The 20,235-nt window shown below is 43.7% G+C and overlaps 1 protein-coding gene across 1 annotated transcript; it reads left to right on the forward strand.

Annotated features, from left to right (window-relative positions):
* Nucleotides 1-1,638: 1,638 nt before the first annotated feature.
* On the forward strand, nt 1,639-15,311 carry LOC124172078 (proline-rich protein 36-like). The gene is made up of 3 exons (XM_046551486.1): nt 1,639-1,883; nt 13,979-14,406; nt 14,923-15,311. Exons 1-3 carry the CDS (start codon nt 1,639-1,641, stop codon nt 15,309-15,311), a joined length of 1,062 nt encoding a protein of 353 aa, XP_046407442.1.
* Nucleotides 15,312-20,235: the final 4,924 nt, after the last annotated feature.

Below are 20,235 nucleotides of genomic sequence, written 5' to 3' on the forward strand. Positions count from 1 at the left end.
GGGATTGGAACGCCCGGCCTCAACCACTACACTCCTCTGCTCACTGGCCGGACGTCGATCCACCAGGCCACCGTTGCTTGATGCACATTTGCACAAAAACACGCACTAAGAGCTTTACATATGTCCTATATGGTCAAAGCAAAACTAAAATTTAACTGTTATTAACGAAGGAAAACTCCGTACACTTGTCAATATATAAAATACACAGATTGACACAATGAAACATATTTTGACAAAGTTAATGAATAGAAAATTGAGCCTTTTAGCATCAATTTAAATACAATAAAATTTAGTTGGAGGCCTGGGGACTCGAACGCCCGACCCGACCACTCCCACTTCACTGGTCGGGCGTCTATCCACCAGGCCACCACAGACTCATTTCAAATACAGGAGAACTGCTCACTACATGCGTATACAGACCTTGTATTTCATTTATCTTTTTATGCGCACATAAATAAAATACAAAATAAATCAACTATAGAAGTGAGAGAACATGGCACTTGTTAAACAAATATACACATAAAGAAATTTTTATTTTAAAAAGAATGACCAAAACCAAGTTTGTACAGTAGTAATACACTTATAAACAATATGTTTTCTAATTTAAAATACAAAAACATTACAGATCAACCTGTATTATCTGTGTTAGGAGAGTTCTAGCATCCCTATTTAAAAATTTTATTTCTTTTTCCATTATGTTTCTGTTTAGTACTTCACTCCCTCTTAGAATGTCATGAACATATTTGCCAATAATAAAGACCATCCCCCGCACGGGGGGAAGAGAGTAATCTCTTCCTTTGGGGAGCCGCGCCCCCACGGACCCGAGCCCACCGAGGAGACAAGCTCGTTAAAAAACCCCGTCGTTCGCTCGGATAGTGTCCAGACAGCATGTGACTCTGCTGTTCTGAGTAGCCGTAACATCTGGCGTCCAGAATCACTCACGTGTTTGCCGTGCGTGGAGACCCGTACAAGGGGGAGAAGGAGATCCTGGTGGGTGAGTTCTCCGGCACCCAGCTGGGCGTCGGAAACCCGGTATGGGCCGGAATTCAATACCCCACTTCGGCCCTGGATTCCCCGAAAAACGGGCGGCCGAGAAGAGCCCAGCTCGGTCAATCGGCTCCTGGCGGCTGGGGAGCTTGGCGGCTCCTTCCGAGCGTACGCCATGACGGGTTAGTGCTGGAGATATGGGGGTCTCCGTAGGGCGGCCGAAGGCGTGTGGGATCGGAGGGCCCCTGCGCTGGAGGTTCTAACCCGAAAGGGATCCCCTGTCAAAGGTTCCTATATCCCTTGGGTAGCCCTGACGTCCATTCCGGCTTGCGGGTGGCGTCCCAAATGTGTGGCTCCGTGGTGGGTGGGGAGCTCAGGGGACGAATTTTGTACGAGCGTATGGATAATAACTTCTTACCTCCAACAAAAAGATCCCGTCCGGAAACGAATGGGGGAGAAATGAAAATCAATAAATTTCTTATAATGAAATGTCAGAAAGAAGGGGAAACACTAAAAAAAGTGTCCCCTTTCTTAATTCGTAAAGTCCTCTCTGCTACGGTCCCAGGTGATATAAAATCGGCCAAAAAGTTACGGGATGGATCCCTTTTGATCGAAACGGCAAACCAGGCGCAAAGTGAGAAGGTTCTCAACATGAAACTGATGCACGACATCCCAGTGACAGTGGAGGTTCACCGAACCCTGAACACTTGTCGGGGAGTCATAAGCCACTTCGACCTACTATATGTGGACGCTGACGAAATCAAACAAGAGATGGCATCCCAGGGAGTGTGCGACGCTCGTCGGATGACAACGAAACGGAATGGAGAAATAGTAAACACCACCTCTGTAGTGCTTACATTTACGTGTGACCGGCTCCCTGACAAAGTGTTCATAGGGTATGAATCAGTTCCCGTGCGACCATTCATACCAGCCCCGATGCGCTGTTTCCAGTGCCAAAAATTCGGCCACATCGCAACGCGATGTGAGGGCAAGGCCACCTGCCCGCGCTGCGGCAAGGACAAGCACGATGGGGACAAATGTGCTGAAGCGGCCTGCTGCGTGAATTGCGAGGGTACGCACGCGGCTTATTCTCGCGATTGCCCGAAAATGAAAGAGGAACGGAAGATTATGGAAATTAAAACTGTGGATAAAATATCTTACCTAGAGGCAAGGAAAAAGTTCAAAGCCCTTAGTGCCCCCTCTTTCTCGCGTTCCTTTGCCGCAATCGCCTCCGCTCCAGTTAAGAAGTGCACCATTTCTACACAGACGGAACCTGAAAAGCAAATAGATGTATTAAAAAAAACGAATGCGAGTAACAGTAGCAACAATAAAAAAAACACCCCTAACACCTCCGTAGTGTCTCCCAAAAATACAGCAAAGAAAACAACCAGAAAACCTGACCAGCGAGAGAAAACTCCCTCTCCTGGTCCCTCCGGCAAAGGTATGGAACCGATGCAGGAGGACATAGACGAAGATCTCTGTATTTCGGACACAGAGATCGAAAAAGTCAGGAATAAGGGAAGGAAAAGTCGCTTGAAGCGATGATTCCACAGATTTCCGGGCTAATGCTGCTCCAAGTTTAAATATTTACATCCTTTTTTTCTTTTTTTATCTTTCACCCTTTTTAAACCTTTTTATGGCTTTTATATTACAATGGAATTGTAATGGATTTTATCGGCATAAGGAGGAGCTGGCTGTTTTAATAAATGATTTTAACCCTTTATGAATATGTCTACAAGAAACGCATTTTAAATCGACAGACAAGGGAATTTTAAAGGGATATAGTGTGACTAGATTGGATGACTTGAGTGGGCGAAGAGCCCAAGGTGGTGTAGCAATAGCGGTCCGGGATACCCTACACACCTTCCGTGTGCGGCTAACCACCCCATTCCAGGCTGTGGCCGTCACCGTCCATGCACCCATGGAGGTAACGCTGTGCAACGTGTACCTCCCGGAAGATGCTCCGGTAAATGACAATAACCTTGAAGCCCTCATACGTCAATTGCCGCGACCCTATATTTTATTGGGCGACTTTAACCCTCTCCTTCCTAAACCGCCCGAAACCGGCCGTAAACATTTCCCCGTCATGCACGAAGTTTAAATACCCATTTTCCCCACTGGTAGACCTATTTTTCTCCGCGATGAGGAACTGACGCAGGTTACTTTAATTAACTCACAATAACTTGAAATATATTTAAGTGATTTGTTTTAAAATTTGTATACGTGTTAAGAATATATTAATTTATTGAAAGAAGTTGGTCTTACCTTATATTGAATTTAATTCCCTCCTTCAAATCCATTTTCTTGGTGATATTGATGATAACATCCTATTTTGCAAAGAGGTAAATCGCATCCGATGCATTTCCATGACGTTTCTATGTTCCGACCAGCAGGAGTTTTTCTTTTCTTTGAGCTGCAATAGGCGCACACTTTTTTTCTCCCCACGATTTTTACAAAAGAGTGTTGCTGTCTCTATGAAAATGTGCCGATCGGAAGGATTCTTTTACGTCCCACTACTTTACGCGAGGAGAATTTCCCTATCATCTGCCTGTAAAGTGCTAAACGAAAGTTCTTCTTTGTTACTCCATGCCTAGTATTTGAGGCCATTCTATACGAGATGATCTTGTAGTAGCGCATGCGTATGTGTTATTCATAAGTAGTAATTTCATGAGAGACAAACTCGAAAAAAAGCTATCAAAGTACAAATGATGATTTTTCCCTAAATAGTTTTTCATTAAATTCATTACAACTTGCGTCCCAAGAAACATTTTACGATTTCTTTTATCTTTTTTCCCTAAGTACACATTTACCTGCAGAACGTAGCCATGGGAGCTTGCTAAAACCCAAACTTTAAATCCCCACTTCGTTGGCTTCCCTTGGATGTATTGTTTAATTTTATGACGTCCTTTAAAAGCAACCATCGCCTCGTCAACACTTAATTCTCTACCGGTTTATACTTTTGCTGAAAAGTTTCCATTACATCAAGAACCGGCCTAATTTTATGCAATACATCAAAACCCTCCTCTCCCTGTTTTTTTTCCTGAGTTATATCACTAATATGGAAATATTTTGAAATGTTTATCCATCTTCCAAAGGTCATACAGTCACGAACAATTGAGCAGTCAATATCTTGGCTATGCCAGTAATCCTTGCTTTCTGGCAAATCGAATATTCCCATGTATACTAGCGCCCCAATGTATGCCACCATTTCATCGCACGTACCATCTACCCAGTCTTTGTCAGCCTTTCCTGAGGAATGTTGAAGATGTTCTGCATATTTGTTTGTGTTCTTGACAATGTTGTGAAAAAAAACTTCGCCCTCTAGCATATATTTTAGGAAGGAAAATTCATTTTCACCTATCGCCAAATTATGAATAGGCCCTCTCTCTACTTTGAACTCCGACGGTTCTTCAAAAATCAGGGTGTCTCTCCAAGAGTCATGCTCCTGATCATCATCTTTTAAATCACTCGTGCTTGGGGTAACGTCATCCTCCAGTGGTACATCACCTGATCTGACACTATCACTGTATCCTTCTTCTCCATTCAAACAACTAGAACCATCTGAATCACTCGAAAATTCGCTTCTGTTCACTTCTTCTGCGATAGTATCCTCACTTAACCAAGCCATGGTCAGAACTGAGGGGCATTAGGTTTCTTTTCTTTTGAGCTGAGCTTTGCCTCCTCGCCATATGAGATAGGAAAAGTGTGAGAGTGCCTGTGACCACCCGCAAACAGAACTGAGGGGGATTAATTTTCTTTTCATTTGAGCTGACTAGCTGAGCTTCGCCTCCTTGCCATGTGAGATAGGAAAAGCGTGAGCTTGTGTGTGACCACACAGAAAAAAATATCGTCATTAGATGTGACAGTCACTCTAAATAACACAGGGCAGGCCTAGGGTTTTCGTATCACACCATTTCAAAACTGGCCCTCCTAAAACTCCCATCGTAAGAGCTTAAAAAACTTCTCAGTTAATGTGCCACGCTGGAACAAAGCACCTTATTGTCTCGGGATTTTAGCTTATGGTGACGACGTTCTGCTTCTTCTTAATGAAACGAGAGATAGGAAGGATGCTTGTGCTAGCAAAGATAAACACTCTCAAGATAAAACAGATGCCTATGAAGCTTAAAAGGCTGCCCCAAACAGAGCAGACCAAGCCGGGCGGATTCGGCCGGTTTATGAAGGAGCGACTTAAATGGCGGCGGCCGGTTTCGGCCGGGTTAGGACGGAGCGGAGAATGAGGCATTTAAACTTCAATACGGAGAGGGTTAACGCTCACGATCCTCTGTGGGGCGGCCATTCTGCCCAACGCAACAGAAGGGGACGGATTTTAAGCAGTTTTTTCCGAGATTTTAACCTCTTTTTATTGAACAATGGCGAGAGGACACGCTTTAACTCCTTTAACGGAGAATATTCCTCCATTGATTTGTGCTTATGCACGAGCAGCATTTTTACAAGACTGAAACTGTCTGTCCATACGGATCTCTGTGGTAGTGACCACTTCCCGATTTTAATCAAATCTGACGAGATTAACAATACGAATTTTATCCGCGAGGGCAACTGGATTGTCCACAAAGCCGACTGGTCTATTTTTAAAAATTCTTTTAATTTCACGTACGATGCTCTTCGGGGCGGAACAAAGAACGTTGAGGTGCTAACCGCTAGCATAGTGGACGCAGCGAAACGTAGTGTCCCCTTATCTAAGGGCGCAATCCGTCGACCAGCGGTACCATGGTGGAATGAGGAATGCGCCGAAGCTATTAAGAAACGGAAACGTGCCCTCCGTATTTTTAATAAATTTCCAACTGCCTCTAATCTTGCCTCATTTCGATGACTCAGAGCAAAGGCTCGACTAATTATAAAGGAGTCAAAGAAGGCCTCCTGGATAAATTATGTATCCTCCATCAACCACAGGACTCCACTTGCACAGGTATGGCGTAAGGTGAGGAGCATATCGGGTAGCAGCCAGCATCTAGGTATATCCTTCCTAGAAGTCGAAGGAAAGGTTATCACTTCTCTAGCTGCGATAGGGAACGTATTCGCCCAATTACTCGCCAAAGTGAGCAGCGACGAATGCTATGAACCTTCTTTTGCGATCCTCAAGAAAAGGCTCGAGAACGTCCCTATATCCTTTATGGAGCCTAAAACAACGGCAGACTACAATATGCCATTTACCATTTGGGAGCTGAAATCTGCCATCCAAGACTCACACGACACGTCCCCAGGACCCGACGAGATCCACAATGCCTTCCTCCGAAATCTATCGGAATCGGCGTTGCTGGAAATCCTTGAAACTTTTAATCAGCTCTGGGCCAATGGGGATTTTCCTCCGTCCTGGCGGGAGTCCGTCATTGTTCCCATCCCAAAACATGGAAAAGGCCGAGCTGATCCGAATTCTTACCGGCCGATTTCTCTCACCAGCTGCCTGTGCAAGTTAATGGAGCGAATGGTAAATCGACGTCTCATTTGGTGGCTGGAGCGTCGAAAACTCCTCTCTAGGATACAATGCGGATTCAGACGGAACCGTTCCACAATGGACCACTTGTTTAGAATTGAAAATTTCATCCAAGAAGCCTTTCTTCTCCGCCAACACGTAGTCGGTGTATTTTTCGACTTAGAGAAGGCTTACGACCGGGTCTGGCGACGTAAGATTCTACGCGTATTACGCGAGTGGGGTTTTAGAGGCTGTTTGCCCATTTTATACAAAATTTTTTAACCAACCGTGTTTTTAAAGTAAGGACGGGACAGTTGTTGTCAAATTTTTACCCTCTTGACAACGGAGTTCCCCAAGGCTCCGTTCTGAGCGTGACGTTGTTCGCTATTGCGATCAACGACATAGCTCACTGCATCAAGGAGCCAGTGTTAGGGTCACTGTTTGTGGATGATCTCGCGATTTTCTGCAGATCATCTAGGGTCGTGAATGCATCGCGTATGGCGCAACTCACCATCAATAAACTTCACAAATGGACCCAAAATAACGGCTTCCTTTTCTCTTTGGAGAAAACAAAGTGCGTTCACTTTTCTCGCACTCGGGGCGTCCATGTAAATCCCACGTTACACCTAGGTGGTAGAAACCTCCCATTTGTGGAATCAGTCCGTTTTCTGGGGATGACCCTCGACCACAAACTCAACTGGAAGGAGCACATTAATTCTGTCAAGGTAAACTGTTTGAAGTCTTTGAACATTTTAAAGTTTTTAAGCCACGCATCTTGGGGAGCAGACCGCACCACCTTAATTTTACTTTACCGCACACTGGTGCGGTCGAAATTAGACTACGGCTCATTCGTGTATGCGTCCGCTCGCGAGACGTATTTGAAAGCACTTAATTCAGTGCACAACGCAGGTCTGCGACTATGCACTGGGGCGTTTAGGACCAGCCCGATTCCCAGTATATATACCGACGCAGGCGAGCCTCCTCTATGCTACCGAAGGACCTGGCTTCTTTGTAGCTACGTTTCCAAAATTTTAGCAATGACGAGTCACCCATGTTATAGTTTACTTTTTAAACCCCGTTTTATTAATGTTTTTAACCGAAGGACTAAAGCAACCAGACCAGTAAGCGTTCGTTTTAACGATTTTATTCGCGGATGCGAATTCACGCTACCTGAAGTGTATCCTGTTTCATTCTCGGAACACCCCCCTTGGATCACTCCCACTCCGGTGGTGAATATTCTTTCACGATGTCGACCGAAGTCTTCCATAACTCCCTCGGAGTACCAGCGTTTGTTTGCCATGTTCCGATGGAATCACCCCAACCTTACCCCCGTTTACACTGACGGTTCGAAAGATAACTCTGCTTGTGCATGTGCAGTGTTCTCCCCTATCCACGGGAACATCAGAGCAAAGCTTCACCCGATGTGCAGTGTGTACACGGCGGAGCTTTATTCCATAAGGACAGCTCTAGAAGCCCTAGGTGACCACGGCGGCTCCTTTGTCATATGCACTGACTCCAGGAGCTCGCTACAAGCCATCTCTGGCTTCTCACCCGTGCACCCGATCGTGCAAGAAATACACTCTCTCCTGCTGACCCTTTCGAGAAAGGGTTTGAATATCCATTTTCTGTGGGTACCGGGACATGAGGGGATAGCCGGGAATGAGATAGCAGACGCTATGGCCAAGGAAGCTCTGAATAACGAAGTTCTTGTCTCAACGCTGGTTCCCCACGAGGACTTACGAGCATCTCTAAGAAACGTGGTATTTGGAAAATGGAGGGAGTCATGGAGGAATCTAAATAACAACAAGCTCCGTGGCATCAAGGACATGGTAGCAGCGTGGCCCTCCTCAGCTCGTAGTAATCGGAGAGAGGAAGTAGTACTTACACGATTGAGGATAGGGCACAGCCCCCTGACCCATGCGTATCTCTTTACTGAAGAGAAGGAACCTCCCCAATGTGGGGATTGTAAATGTCCATTAAGTATAAGACACATCATGCTAGATTGTGTTAAGTACCGCGAAGCGCGAAGACGAAATAATCTAGGGGGAGACCTAAAAACCCTTTTAGGAGACCACCCTACCAACTTAATCTGTACATTTCGGTACCTCAGAGAAATAAACATTTTTAATAAAGTCTAATTATGTACACTTTCAACGAAGACATCAGATGCAGTAGATTACCTTATACATAACTTTTGTAATTAAATAGCACAGTAGTGGTGCAAAATGACCTTGCCGTCGACGCACCCTAAATCCAAATACTACTACTACTATAAAGACCATCGGTTCGTTCTTATAAGAGGGGAACACGTTAAAGTCCAACATTAAAAGATTTAAATTTTCTTTGTCCCCATCCCCAAATAAGTTAATGTTCTTATAAACCCTTTTTATTTTTTGCCACTCGTCTTTTACATTTTGGCATTTCGTAAACTTGTGCCTTATGTCTTCAGGCATATTGCACTGAAGGCACCTCCCTGTTGGATCTAATCGTATTTTTTCAATTTTTCCTTGGTATTAACCAAGTCGTTTACCACATTGAATATAGCTAGTTTATAATCCAGGGGCTGTTTAGATTTTTCCACGTTTTTTTGTGAGAGTTCCGTTTTGAATTAATATTTTCCCTATCTGGCTGCCGATAAACCCTTTGGCTAACTAAGTATTTATAAACTTTTTTGGTTACTACTAAATCAGCCATTTCCATATTTGGTATGAGCGCTTTTAAGCCTTCAAAATGTATTTTAAAAATTTCCGCTGATTCCATAGTGTTTAGGGCATTTTTAAGTTGAGCCTTTTTCCAATCATTTGGCCCATCTGTGGCTTTTACAATAGAGGCATAGAATAGGGCTTTTGCCTTGCTTGGAAAATCCACTAGACCTATTCCCCCCTCTCCCCATTTTTGCATTGCTCTTTCTTTTGATAATTTAAAGATTTATTGTTTACAGATGAAGAAATTTATATGTTTCACAATTTTAGCTGCAATGTCATTCGGGGGTGGTATAACATGGCCGACGTACCATATTTTGCTCGAAATAATTAAATTAAATAAAACCACCCTTTTTAGTAGGTTTTATTGCCTGTCATTCAGACGGATACATTCTCCCACCATTTTGTTTTTCAGAGATTCCCAATTTTCCCTCCCTGTAATTACAATATCCTTATCCCAGTGAATCCCCAAAATTTTTACCGTTTCTTTTTCATTCCATAAATTTGTATTGAAAGTGCCTTCGCTTTTTAGATTAAAAAAATAGGTCTTATCTATATTTATCCTCATCCCACCAATCGCACTACAAGATTCCAGGACCTCATTTACAGTATTATGTTGATGTTCTTCACGTGTCAAAATGGTCACGTCGTCTGCATAGGCAATGGCCGGCAGAATTGTGTTTTCAACCTTTATTCCTAATCCTTTTTGAGTCAGCATATCTAAGAGGGGATGTAACTGGATACAAAACAACAGCATCGACAAGGAGCATCCTTCCCTTAAGGATTTTTCCACCGGTATCCAGTTCATATATACCGATGAATATATTTTAACTTTCACTCTTGTATCATTGTATAATGTTTTAACCAAGTTTATTATGTCACTTGCAAATTTCATTTTTCCCATGACCTCATACAGAAATTTCATATTCACTCTATCGAACGCATTTTCGAAATCTACAGCTATCAGCTGCAGATTTTTTTCGTCTAGGGTGTCTTTGGATGTTATTAAGTCCCTGATGATGCCCGTCGCTGTTATAATATTTGCCCCGTCTGCCTTTATCGCGAATTGTACAGATTGTATTCTTTACTTACAATCATCAGCCTATTTTTAATCATTTTTGCCAGTATTTTGTAATCTGTGTTTAACACTGTAATGGGGCGATACTCTTTTATGCTTGTCGGGTTTTTGCACTTTGGGATTAGTATAACCCTCCCCTCCCTCTGGGAGTTTGATAAAATACCGTTTTTTATGTTATGAGTGAAGGCCTCAAAAAGATTATTTTCTATTCGATTACCGAATGTAGTATAAAATTCAGTTCCAAGGCCATCGGTCCCTGCAGCTTTCCCTGCGTGTAATTCTGAAATTGCACCCTTTAATTCACCTAATGTGAAATCTCCTATTTTTCTCATTCCTTCTTCAGAAAGTCTGTATTCTGAGGTAAAATCTTTTTTACGATTTTAGTTTCCGTCGACAGCGTGTTTTTAAAATAGTTATATACAGCCTCTTTAATATCATTTTCATCTGTTAGAATGATGTTCCCGTCTGGGCTCAGCAGACTTTTTACTTCTGTATCTTTTCTGTCTTTTTGCTCCTTGACTAAGTGGAACAAAGCCTTACTTTCCCCTTCCAGGTAATCCCTTTTGTTTTTAATAGTTCTGAATTCCTGCCGCTCTTTTTCCAAATTTTCAATTTTCTTCTTTATTTTAAACGCCGCACAGTGGGCTAGAATCGAAAAAAGCTGGCCAAAACCTCAAAAAAGATTTTTTTAAGCTAGGAAGTTGGAACCTCGCATACATATTCACAACTAAATTGTGCACAGCTTTCCAGATTATTTTTTTCCTGTATTTTCACGTTAACAATATATGTTAGGTCAAAGTTGAGCAAATTTAGCGAAAAATGACCACCTTCGATTTTTTCTGAAAATCGCCAAGTTTATCCTCGTGCAGTGATTTTATGAATGGTTTTAGCGTAAAAAATGTTATACCATCTTAATTGGCAAATCTTTTTCTTCAATTTGAAGGGTTCTAATAGATTCTGTTTTATCAACAACCATAGATTTATAACAAAATGGCGGAGCCTGTTTTCAGCCTATTTTTTTACATAAACGTAGAGAAAAAGTTGACATTGTCATCGGCTTACACTAAGTAACTTATATCATGTCGTTCTTTGAAACTTCTTTATTGTGAATCTAAAGTCAAACCAAGCACGATAACGTTCATGAGAGGAAGATTTAGTATTAAATTTTTACTGGCTACCCCGTGGCGCAGTGGCTAAGTCGCCAGATTTGTGCCGGGAACATACAGGGATGGGCAATTGAATCCATGAGAAGGATTCTGAAAAAATATTTTTTTGTGAATTTATGACTAGAGTTCGTAAATTACGTGTTGAAAAGGGAAAAATTGCAATGTGTAAATTTGTTTCAAATGTCTTTTTGTTGTGTTTGGTAAAATATGATGGGGAAAAAAACAGGGAAAATAGTGTTAAGCTTAGAAATTGGTTACTTTTTCAAACACGATGAAGCTAGTGTCTTTTAACACTGCAATGGTTACAAACCCACAAAAAATCGCTATAGTAATAAGATTTTTTAAAGATATAGGTGCTGAAATTATCCTCCTCCAGGAGGTGAAAAAAGATTTTTTGTGGGTTTCAATGAGTTACAACACTTTCACAACCTTTGGTGATGGTTCCCTCGGAGTAGCTGTAATGACGGGGAAAACAATTGAAGTCAAAAACATTCGTAGACACGAATCCGGGCCAATCATCAGCCTCATGGCTAATAACACCACAATAATCAATGCATATGCCCCTTCAGGCGCAGAAAAGAGGGAGGAAAGAGACAATTTTTTAAATTATGATATTGTGCCTTACGTAAGCTGCTTCCAAAAGGAAGCCAATCTGGGTGGCGACCTCAACGTAATATTTAGAAATGAAGACAGCAGTGCAAATACATCTAGAATTAAGTTATCAAACAACCACAGCGTTCAAACTGTTAATCAAAAACATCATGGCAACGGACGCAGCTCTTTTTGAAAAAAAGCACACCCCGTTTACACGTTATGGAGCTAAATCAAACAACAGACTTCACTACCTATACACATTAAAAGCCCTAGCTAGTCATAACACCGCCTTCGACACGATACCAATGTCCACCTCGGACCATCACGCATTTGCCCTCACCCTTACTAACCCACCCAACAGAAAAAAACAAGCTAATAATAACATCACATGGAGGCTAGATGACCGCATTCTGGACAGCAAAAAAGACAGAAAAAATACAAATTAAAATCGGACGACTACTAAACAGTCCCAAAGCTGACAATGACCTACAAGCATGGTGGGGACATATCTTTAAAAAAGAAATAGCCGGTTACATTAAAAAAAACTCACCAATCAGCTAAGAACAACGCGATACAATACATTTCTACAGAGAGGTTTTAGACGACTTGTTAAAAACAACAGTACACAGCAAAGAAAAAGAAAGGAAAGTCAAAGAATTAAAAATACTCATCAGAAAGCGGGAAATCGATAAATACATCCCAAGAAAATGGCAACGTGAGATACACGGGGAGACAATTGGGCCGGTCTCCTTGGCAACCTTAAAAACTCTCATTGAAAGGAAGAACATACATAGCCCAGACGACGACACAGGAAATCACGACACAGAAAGATTCACGAAAGAAGCTTTGCTTCATTTTGAAAACCAATACAATAGATACACCCCGTGGGACGAATCTCGCGCACCCACCATAGTAGATGGCCCCAAACTAGATGAACAAAGCAAACGAAACTACATACACCATATCACTGAACACGACATAGACGCAGTAAAAGATAAATTAAAAAAGGGGAAGGCACCCGGGCCGGACGGACTGCCCTACGAATTTTACATAACCTTTTGGAATGAACTAAAACCAGCCTTAATAAGACTCTACAACCAAATGAAAGACACAGGACCCACAAAGGAAATGAAAAAAGCCACAATAACACTAATCCCAAAAATCAGAACACCGAAACAAATACATGACTACAGGCCAATCTCCTTACTGAATACAGACTACCAAATATGCGCCCACATCCTCAAGGAAAAACTAGAACCACTCATAGCCAATACCCTACACCCAAATGAACATGCAGGTGCGAGAAACAAAAACTCAATAGACGCAATCCTAACAATCAGATACATAGTCATGACAGCTCCCGGCCCAAAAGATCAGGAACACACAATAACCGCAATAGACCTTAAAAAAGCATTTGACAACATCAGAATTGAGTTGATAATAGCAACAAAGAAAAAAATGAACCTCCCACACAGCTAAATAGTATCCGTCAAAAACATATACCAGGACATTTATGCCAAGATCAAAATTCACAACCAGCTCTCCCAAATATTCCCAATCAAGAACTCCGTCAGGCAAGGGTGCCCCCTTTCCAAAAAAGTTGGCACATATAGGCTAGGGGTTCTCTACGCAACAATAGTCTACGCAGACAACATTACCGCATTCCCTAAAAGGAAACAAGAACAAATGGACTTAGAACATATATTACAAAAGTACGAATCAGTGGATGTAGTAGTAAACAAAAGAAATCCTGTTACATGAATCTCACAAACAAAACAGTTGCACAAGGAAGCACTCCTTGGAAAGAATGCGAGGAGATAAAAATACTTGGTTTAATTTGGAAAAATATACATCGGAAACAATAACTAAAAACTGGGAAAAAGCATATAACTTAAAAAGCTCCAACACCCACAGAAAATGCACAACAGGCCCCGCCGCAGAAGACAGCGGAACAATTACCCAGCCTTGGCCGTCAAAACCCATTAGGAACCGGACTGTGAAATCCAACATCTCGCCCTAGAAACACCCAGCGCCAACGACTTGACGTGAACATTCCGAACCAGGACTCAGCCCAACCACGCAGTGCAGACCTGCGTGCTTTCTTTGCAAGCCAGACAGAAGCAGCCAAAGCTCTACCTCCGCCGCCGCCTGAATTTACGCCCGCTGTAGGCAAAAAGCGAGTTCGCTCAAATACTCCGCCAATGGAGCGGCCCGTTTCCCCGCCGCCGCAGCAGCCGTCCATTGAAACCGCCAATCCTATTGCAGCCATCGCCCCGATTGACGACGACATGGAGGAAGACGCCACCGAAGACACCGAAGAAGTAGCCAACAATAGGGATAGCCAATCAAAAATCCCGCCAATATTTATCACAGATACGACCAAATGGCAACCAAAATGGCGGCTGATCAAATCGGCTTGCAAGTTTCTTCCTGTCGCTTCCCTCGGGAGTAAGGACACTATGGTCAAATGCCAGAGAGGCTTTAGAGAGAGAGAGACTTCAGAACCACGACCAAAATTCTCGCGGAACAAAATCCCACTCTATACTTATCAACTAAAGCAGGACAACAAACAACATTTCGTAATCAGAGGACTTCCCGCCGATTCACCACCTGATCTGATTGCCCACGAGCTCAAATTCAAAGGCGTCATCACAGATCACGTGCATCAACTACATACGTCACGCCTTACTCCAGAGGAAAATCGCCAACGTAATCAGATGCGTCGTAACGACGCCAATGCCGAACTGCCGCCAATTCATCTGAAACTGCTGCCGATGTTCCAAGTTTGACTTGACAACCCGGAACAGCGAGCCAACTTAAATAAAATTAATCATATGCTTGGAGTCGCGGCCAAAGTGGAAGTTTACAAAGCAGCCCCCGGACCAATACAATGCCGAAGATGTCAAGCTTTTGGACATTCACATAAAGCATGTGCCCTCAGCATCAAATGCTTTAAATGCGCAGGCCCGCACCACCACTCAGCTTGCACTAAGCCAAAAGACCAGCCGGGGAAATATGCAAACTGTGCTGGGGCGAACATTTCCACATACAGAGGCTGCCCACAATACAAGGAACTCGCTCTCGCGATGCGCCTGAAAAATACTCCGACTGAAGAAACCCCCGCAGCTCCGGCTAATACCGAAATCAATTTTCCTCCGCCTCCTACTGCAAATGCCTGGACGCAACGACGGACAACAAACCGCCCAGCCACCACTCCTCCCACAGTTCCACAGGCCCTGACCGCACCCTCTGCCGCAACAATGCCCTCAGCACCATCGACATCCTCGCCTACTGCCAATCTCCCACGCCGCAACCCACAACCGCCACAAAACAACCAGCCGCCATCGGCCTAAATGCTACTAGTGATTCCTGGAAAAGCCAACTGAAAGGCTGGCACTCCGGTCTCATTAAAAAAAATCATTGGCCCAGTGCATGGCAAATCCAGAATGGACGTATTCATCGAAGATGTCGTTGCAGGCGCCATGATCCTCCTCAATGGCTTATAAATCAACAATCGTCCATGATCTACGAATACTGTCCTGGAACGCGGGCAGTCCTCGGCCGTAAAAACAGGAATTTCTACATCTCCTGCATTGAAATCAACCTGACATCTTCCTCGTCCAAGAAAAATGGCTCAAGCTGAGAGATGCCTTTAGTGTTCCAAATTACATCATCAGAAGAAAGGAACGAACCGAAGGGAATGGAGGAGGCGGTGTGATGCTCTACTTCAAAAAGACTTTACCAGAAACTCCATTACAATCCCCCTCCACCGATAGACTAGAACTCGTCGGGTCTAAGTTCACCACCAGCAATGGCAGCATTGACGTATGGAGTGCCTACCTCCCACCAAAGCAGCACGACATCAGCCGAACAGATCTTCATGCCATGCAGACTGTCCTTAAGAACACCGCAATCATCGGCGGCGATCTTAATTGTAAGCACGCTGCCTGGGGATGCAACAGAGGGGATGCAACTCTAGAGGACGAGATCTGCACCACGCAGAGTTAACTGTCCCGTTCACTATTCTTTCACCACCAAACCCCACGCACATATCTGCCGATCCCAACCATACAGCTGATATCCTAGATCTCTTTATAACAAAAAACCTTTCTCCATTCCTCTTGCCTACAACCCTTCTTCAACTTTCGTCTGAACATCTCCCGATTTCAATTTCATTACCTCTCTCGTATCCAATGATTCTACCCTCCCCAATTGTGAAATGGGACAAATTTACAACCTCTGTCTCGAAGATTATTCTTCCAGACCCACGCAGCTGCAACACCACCGAAGAACTCGAAGACCACGTCACTCTCTTCAATAACAGTCTTAGCAACTGCAAAGCCGATGCATCATTCACGCCAAAACCCACTACCTTCATTGACGACTCTCTACCGCCATCAGCTCTTCCACTAATGCAGAGACGCAACAATGCACTGCTATGCTGGAGGAGAACACACGATCCAGCTATGCGCAATCTCTATAAAGCGCTGCGCAACCACCTTACCAGCGTCATCAGAGAGTACCGGCAAAATACTTGGGACAATAAAATAGATTCTCTCAGCCACAAGGATCACTCAGTCTGGCAATTGGCTCGTTCATTGAGACATAGAAAAACCCCAAACCACCTGTTGATTCCGTTGCCTCGCAAGCGGCCACCGATCAACAGAAGGCCGACAAATTCGCAGAACTACTTGCTGAAACCTTCAAGGACTCCGAAGATTCAGATATGGCAGAAGAATGTCAAAATTCTTACTCCGCCATTCTCCACTGCCCTACCCCGCCGTTTCCGCCGGTCTCTTCTTTAGAGCTACAATCGATCATCCTACAGATGCCGAAAAAGAAAGCCCCGGGCCCGGACCACTTCTCCAACCACCTGATCAAGCAACTACCTCCAAACTGTATTCTGTTCTTACGACACCTCATACACTCCTGATTCAAGCTATCCTACTTTCCCTTGGAACCTTGGAAGACAACCAAGGTCGTCCACATTCAAATGCTGGGAAAGTCTCATCTGGATCCGAATAATTACCGCCCAATTAGTCTCTTATCGGCATTTGGGAAAATTCTGGAAAAGACTATATTAAATCGTCTGCTGCCTGAACTCATCGACAACAACGTAATTCGGGGAGAACAAGCTGGTTTCCGCACTGGTCACTCCACTACTCACCAGATTACTAGATTGGTGGAATACATCCAGCTGGGGTTCAATATGAAGAAATGCATAGTTGGCGTATTCCTTGATCAGTCAAAGGCATTCGACCGTGTCTGGCATCAAGGACTTATTCACAAACTCCACACCTCCCCCGTCTCCTCATACCTCACCAAAATTATTTTATCCTATTTATCAGACCGAACCTTCTTTTCATCCTTCTCCAATCCAAGATCCAAATTATACCCTATTAACTCTGGCGTTCCCCAAGGATCAATCCTCTCCCCTACCCTATTTGATGTGTACATCAATGATTTGCCATCCCATCCAAACACCGATATTTACCTATACGCCGACGACCTTGCCATGCTCTACAAGGCCTTCGATCCAGACACGGCCGCTGACCACATCCAAGATCATCTTGACGACGTGGAAGACTGGATGAACACTTGGAAACTTAAACTAAATCCATCAATGAGCCAGGTCATGCAATTCGCACGCAAAAAGAAAAAAATCTCTGTCAATACCCATCTACTACGGGAACAAAAGAATCGGCCGAAGAACCTCTACTAAATTCCTGGGCTTCACTCTAGATGAAAAACTCACCTGGAGCACAAACACGTCTGAAGCCATCAGAAAAGCCAAAGGCGCAACAGCAGCAATCTATCCACTTTTAAAAAGCCACGACTTGGCGCAGGACACCAAAAAAGTACTCTACACGGCAATGATCCCGCCGTACCTCACATATGGCTACCCGGCATGGGGATTGATAGCACACACACACACTTACACAAACTAACAGTTCTACAGAACAAGGCCTTAAGGAAAATCACGGGCGCCCCCTGGTTCGTCCCTACCCTTCCCCACCCAGGTGGGGAAAATATTGACTGCTACGATGGACTCGGGAGAAGAATCTCCGGCGGTATTGAAATTTATGTGCCAAACTTTGGAGATACCGGTAGCTGCCGTTTTGGAGGTATAAGGGCGCTTTGGTGAAATAAAACCCTGCTGGGAAGGGGCGTGGAGAGGGAAGGATCTCGTTTCGGGCACGAGAACTGGAACCTTCTTTGCAAAAATGGTGATAAAACCAACATTCCTTCATATATGTGAATTAACGGTCACCGTACTCTTATTTTATATGAAGGACAAAAGAAGACCTGTGCCCGCTGCCATGAAGAGGGCCACATTCGGAAAGACTGCTCGAGAAACAAAATCGGCTGACATTTCGTGGATGTGGCGGCTTCGGCTGTCTCTGCATATGCCGACGATGAAGAGACGGTGGCGGACATTGCCCACCATCTATATTCAATAGAGGCCTATCCGGCAAAAAACATCGCTTCAGCCGCGAAGAGGCCCCCCTCAGAAATTGAATCACTTATTTGAATGTTACTAGGTGCTTATTTTGTTGCTAGTTACTCGGATTCGTCAATTGATTTGAGCCTACCTCGTATTAAAGCCTGAAATCATGTATTTAAATTGTGAAATTTACAATGTATTTTTCCCTACATTATAGGAAACAGGTATGAGAGAATTGGCTGTGTTCGAACAACTACAGCTCGGACGAGTGAATCAATTCCAGCAATACTCGATGCGGTTTGCCACACAAAAACGTCGAGCAATACCAGAAAAATTTCCACAGCGGACGATGGAAGATACGGAGCAACGGGATGGAGATCTTGGCAATGAGTCGGTGAAGAGTGATATGGTAGGCCTGTTTTTAAGTCCTAGTTCATTATATTTCATTTGATATTCATGCTTGAGATGTCTTTTTGACTTGTTAGTTCACTACAAACTTCATGAACATCATTTTGTGGCATCAAGTTTGGGCTGAACCTGGCCAAAAAGTCATTAAATTAATACTGTAGGCTCGTTTGTATGAAAGTAGTCTAAAACTATGTCTAACTCATTTATGGATTACTCTTTACCATGTACTTTATTTATGTTACAGGTAACTAATTAGTGTCGTGTAGGGGGGATTCATCTTGCAGATGTAACAAAAAAGAATGTTAACACGGTTTATGACTGACAATGTTGCATCTCAACTCAGTGCGAAATTATTACAGCTTTGGCAGGCCTGTTGTTGGCGAATGTGATCCTAACTTACTTTAATAGGGTATCCAGCAATCTGGAAAACCAAGAATTCTTAGGGAAGTTTAAAGTCCTGAGGAACTCTGGGAATATTTGCATTTCTCTGAAAACCCTTAGAAATTGTTTGGCAACCAATTAATTCTGGGGCAGAAAACGCTCTTGTCATCTCGCTTGTCCCAGTGCAGCGCTATGCTCTACTAATCGTATGTAGCATCGTATGTATCTCCGCCATCGCAATTGATGATGTAGTGGAATGTATTAAAGAACCAGTACTGGGATTATTTGTGGACCATCTGGCGATATTTTGCCGATCGTCTGAGGTCACCATTGCAGGAAGGCAATTGCAAATGACCATTAACAGGCTGTACTCATGGTCTCAGCGAAATGGATTCCGGTTCTCGGCCGAGAAAACTAAGTGCCTGCACTTTCACCGTGTCCGAGGTATTCATATACCTTGTGGCGTTACGTCGTTAAATCTTGGAGATTGTGCACGTAAGCCCCAGCCATTGTGAACTTCAATCGTCGGTCACAAGCTGGTTCAGGGAAAGACTCCACAAACAAGAAATCAGCACTCAAGAAACAATTGTCCAAAAAGTTATGAGTTATTTTAAATCAATATCTATTAGAAGTAGAAATATTCAAAATCAGAATTATTACAGAAAACAACGATATTAACTAATGATCCCATAGGAAACATTACCAAACTAGGAACAAGCTGTATAATTTTGCTAAAATCACCCATGTCAGTCACACCATCCGTCCACCACAAGCGCCCGAGCAAAAGAGAGGGCTTGCGTACTCCGAGACGTGTCAGGGTGGAGGGGAGGGATTTTGGAGTGGAGGGGTAATAGGGCGATGTTCAATCAGCTGCGAATCTGCACTGAAGGCGCCCCTGTTGACTGGCACCACTGCAAAACGTCCGTCATCCCAGCCGGGGTGGGAGGGGGGAACCGCGTACAGGCCGGAATTTCCCCCCCAATCTTCTGGGTTGGAGACATCACCAAGTCGGGTGATGGCCGATAGAGGCAATTAATTGGAAT

The sequence above is a fragment of the Ischnura elegans genome, assembly GCF_921293095.1.
Source record: "Ischnura elegans chromosome 13 unlocalized genomic scaffold, ioIscEleg1.1 SUPER_13_unloc_1, whole genome shotgun sequence".
In the NCBI taxonomy this organism is placed as follows: Eukaryota; Metazoa; Arthropoda; class Insecta; order Odonata; family Coenagrionidae; genus Ischnura; species Ischnura elegans.

What these genes read in the sequence shown, in the direction of transcription:
- LOC124172078 (XM_046551486.1), top strand. Translation starts at nt 1,639, where the DNA reads ATGAAACTGATGCACGACATCCCAGTGACAGTGGAGGTTCACCGAACC. An exon ending in CCTGACAAAGTGTTCATAGG is followed by an intron (nt 1,884 to 13,978) that starts GTATGAATCAGT and finishes ATCTCGCCCTAG; the next exon opens with AAACACCCAGCGCCAACGAC. An exon ending in TCCTGTCGCTTCCCTCGGGA is followed by an intron (nt 14,407 to 14,922) that starts GTAAGGACACTA and finishes TTAAATGCGCAG; the next exon opens with GCCCGCACCACCACTCAGCT.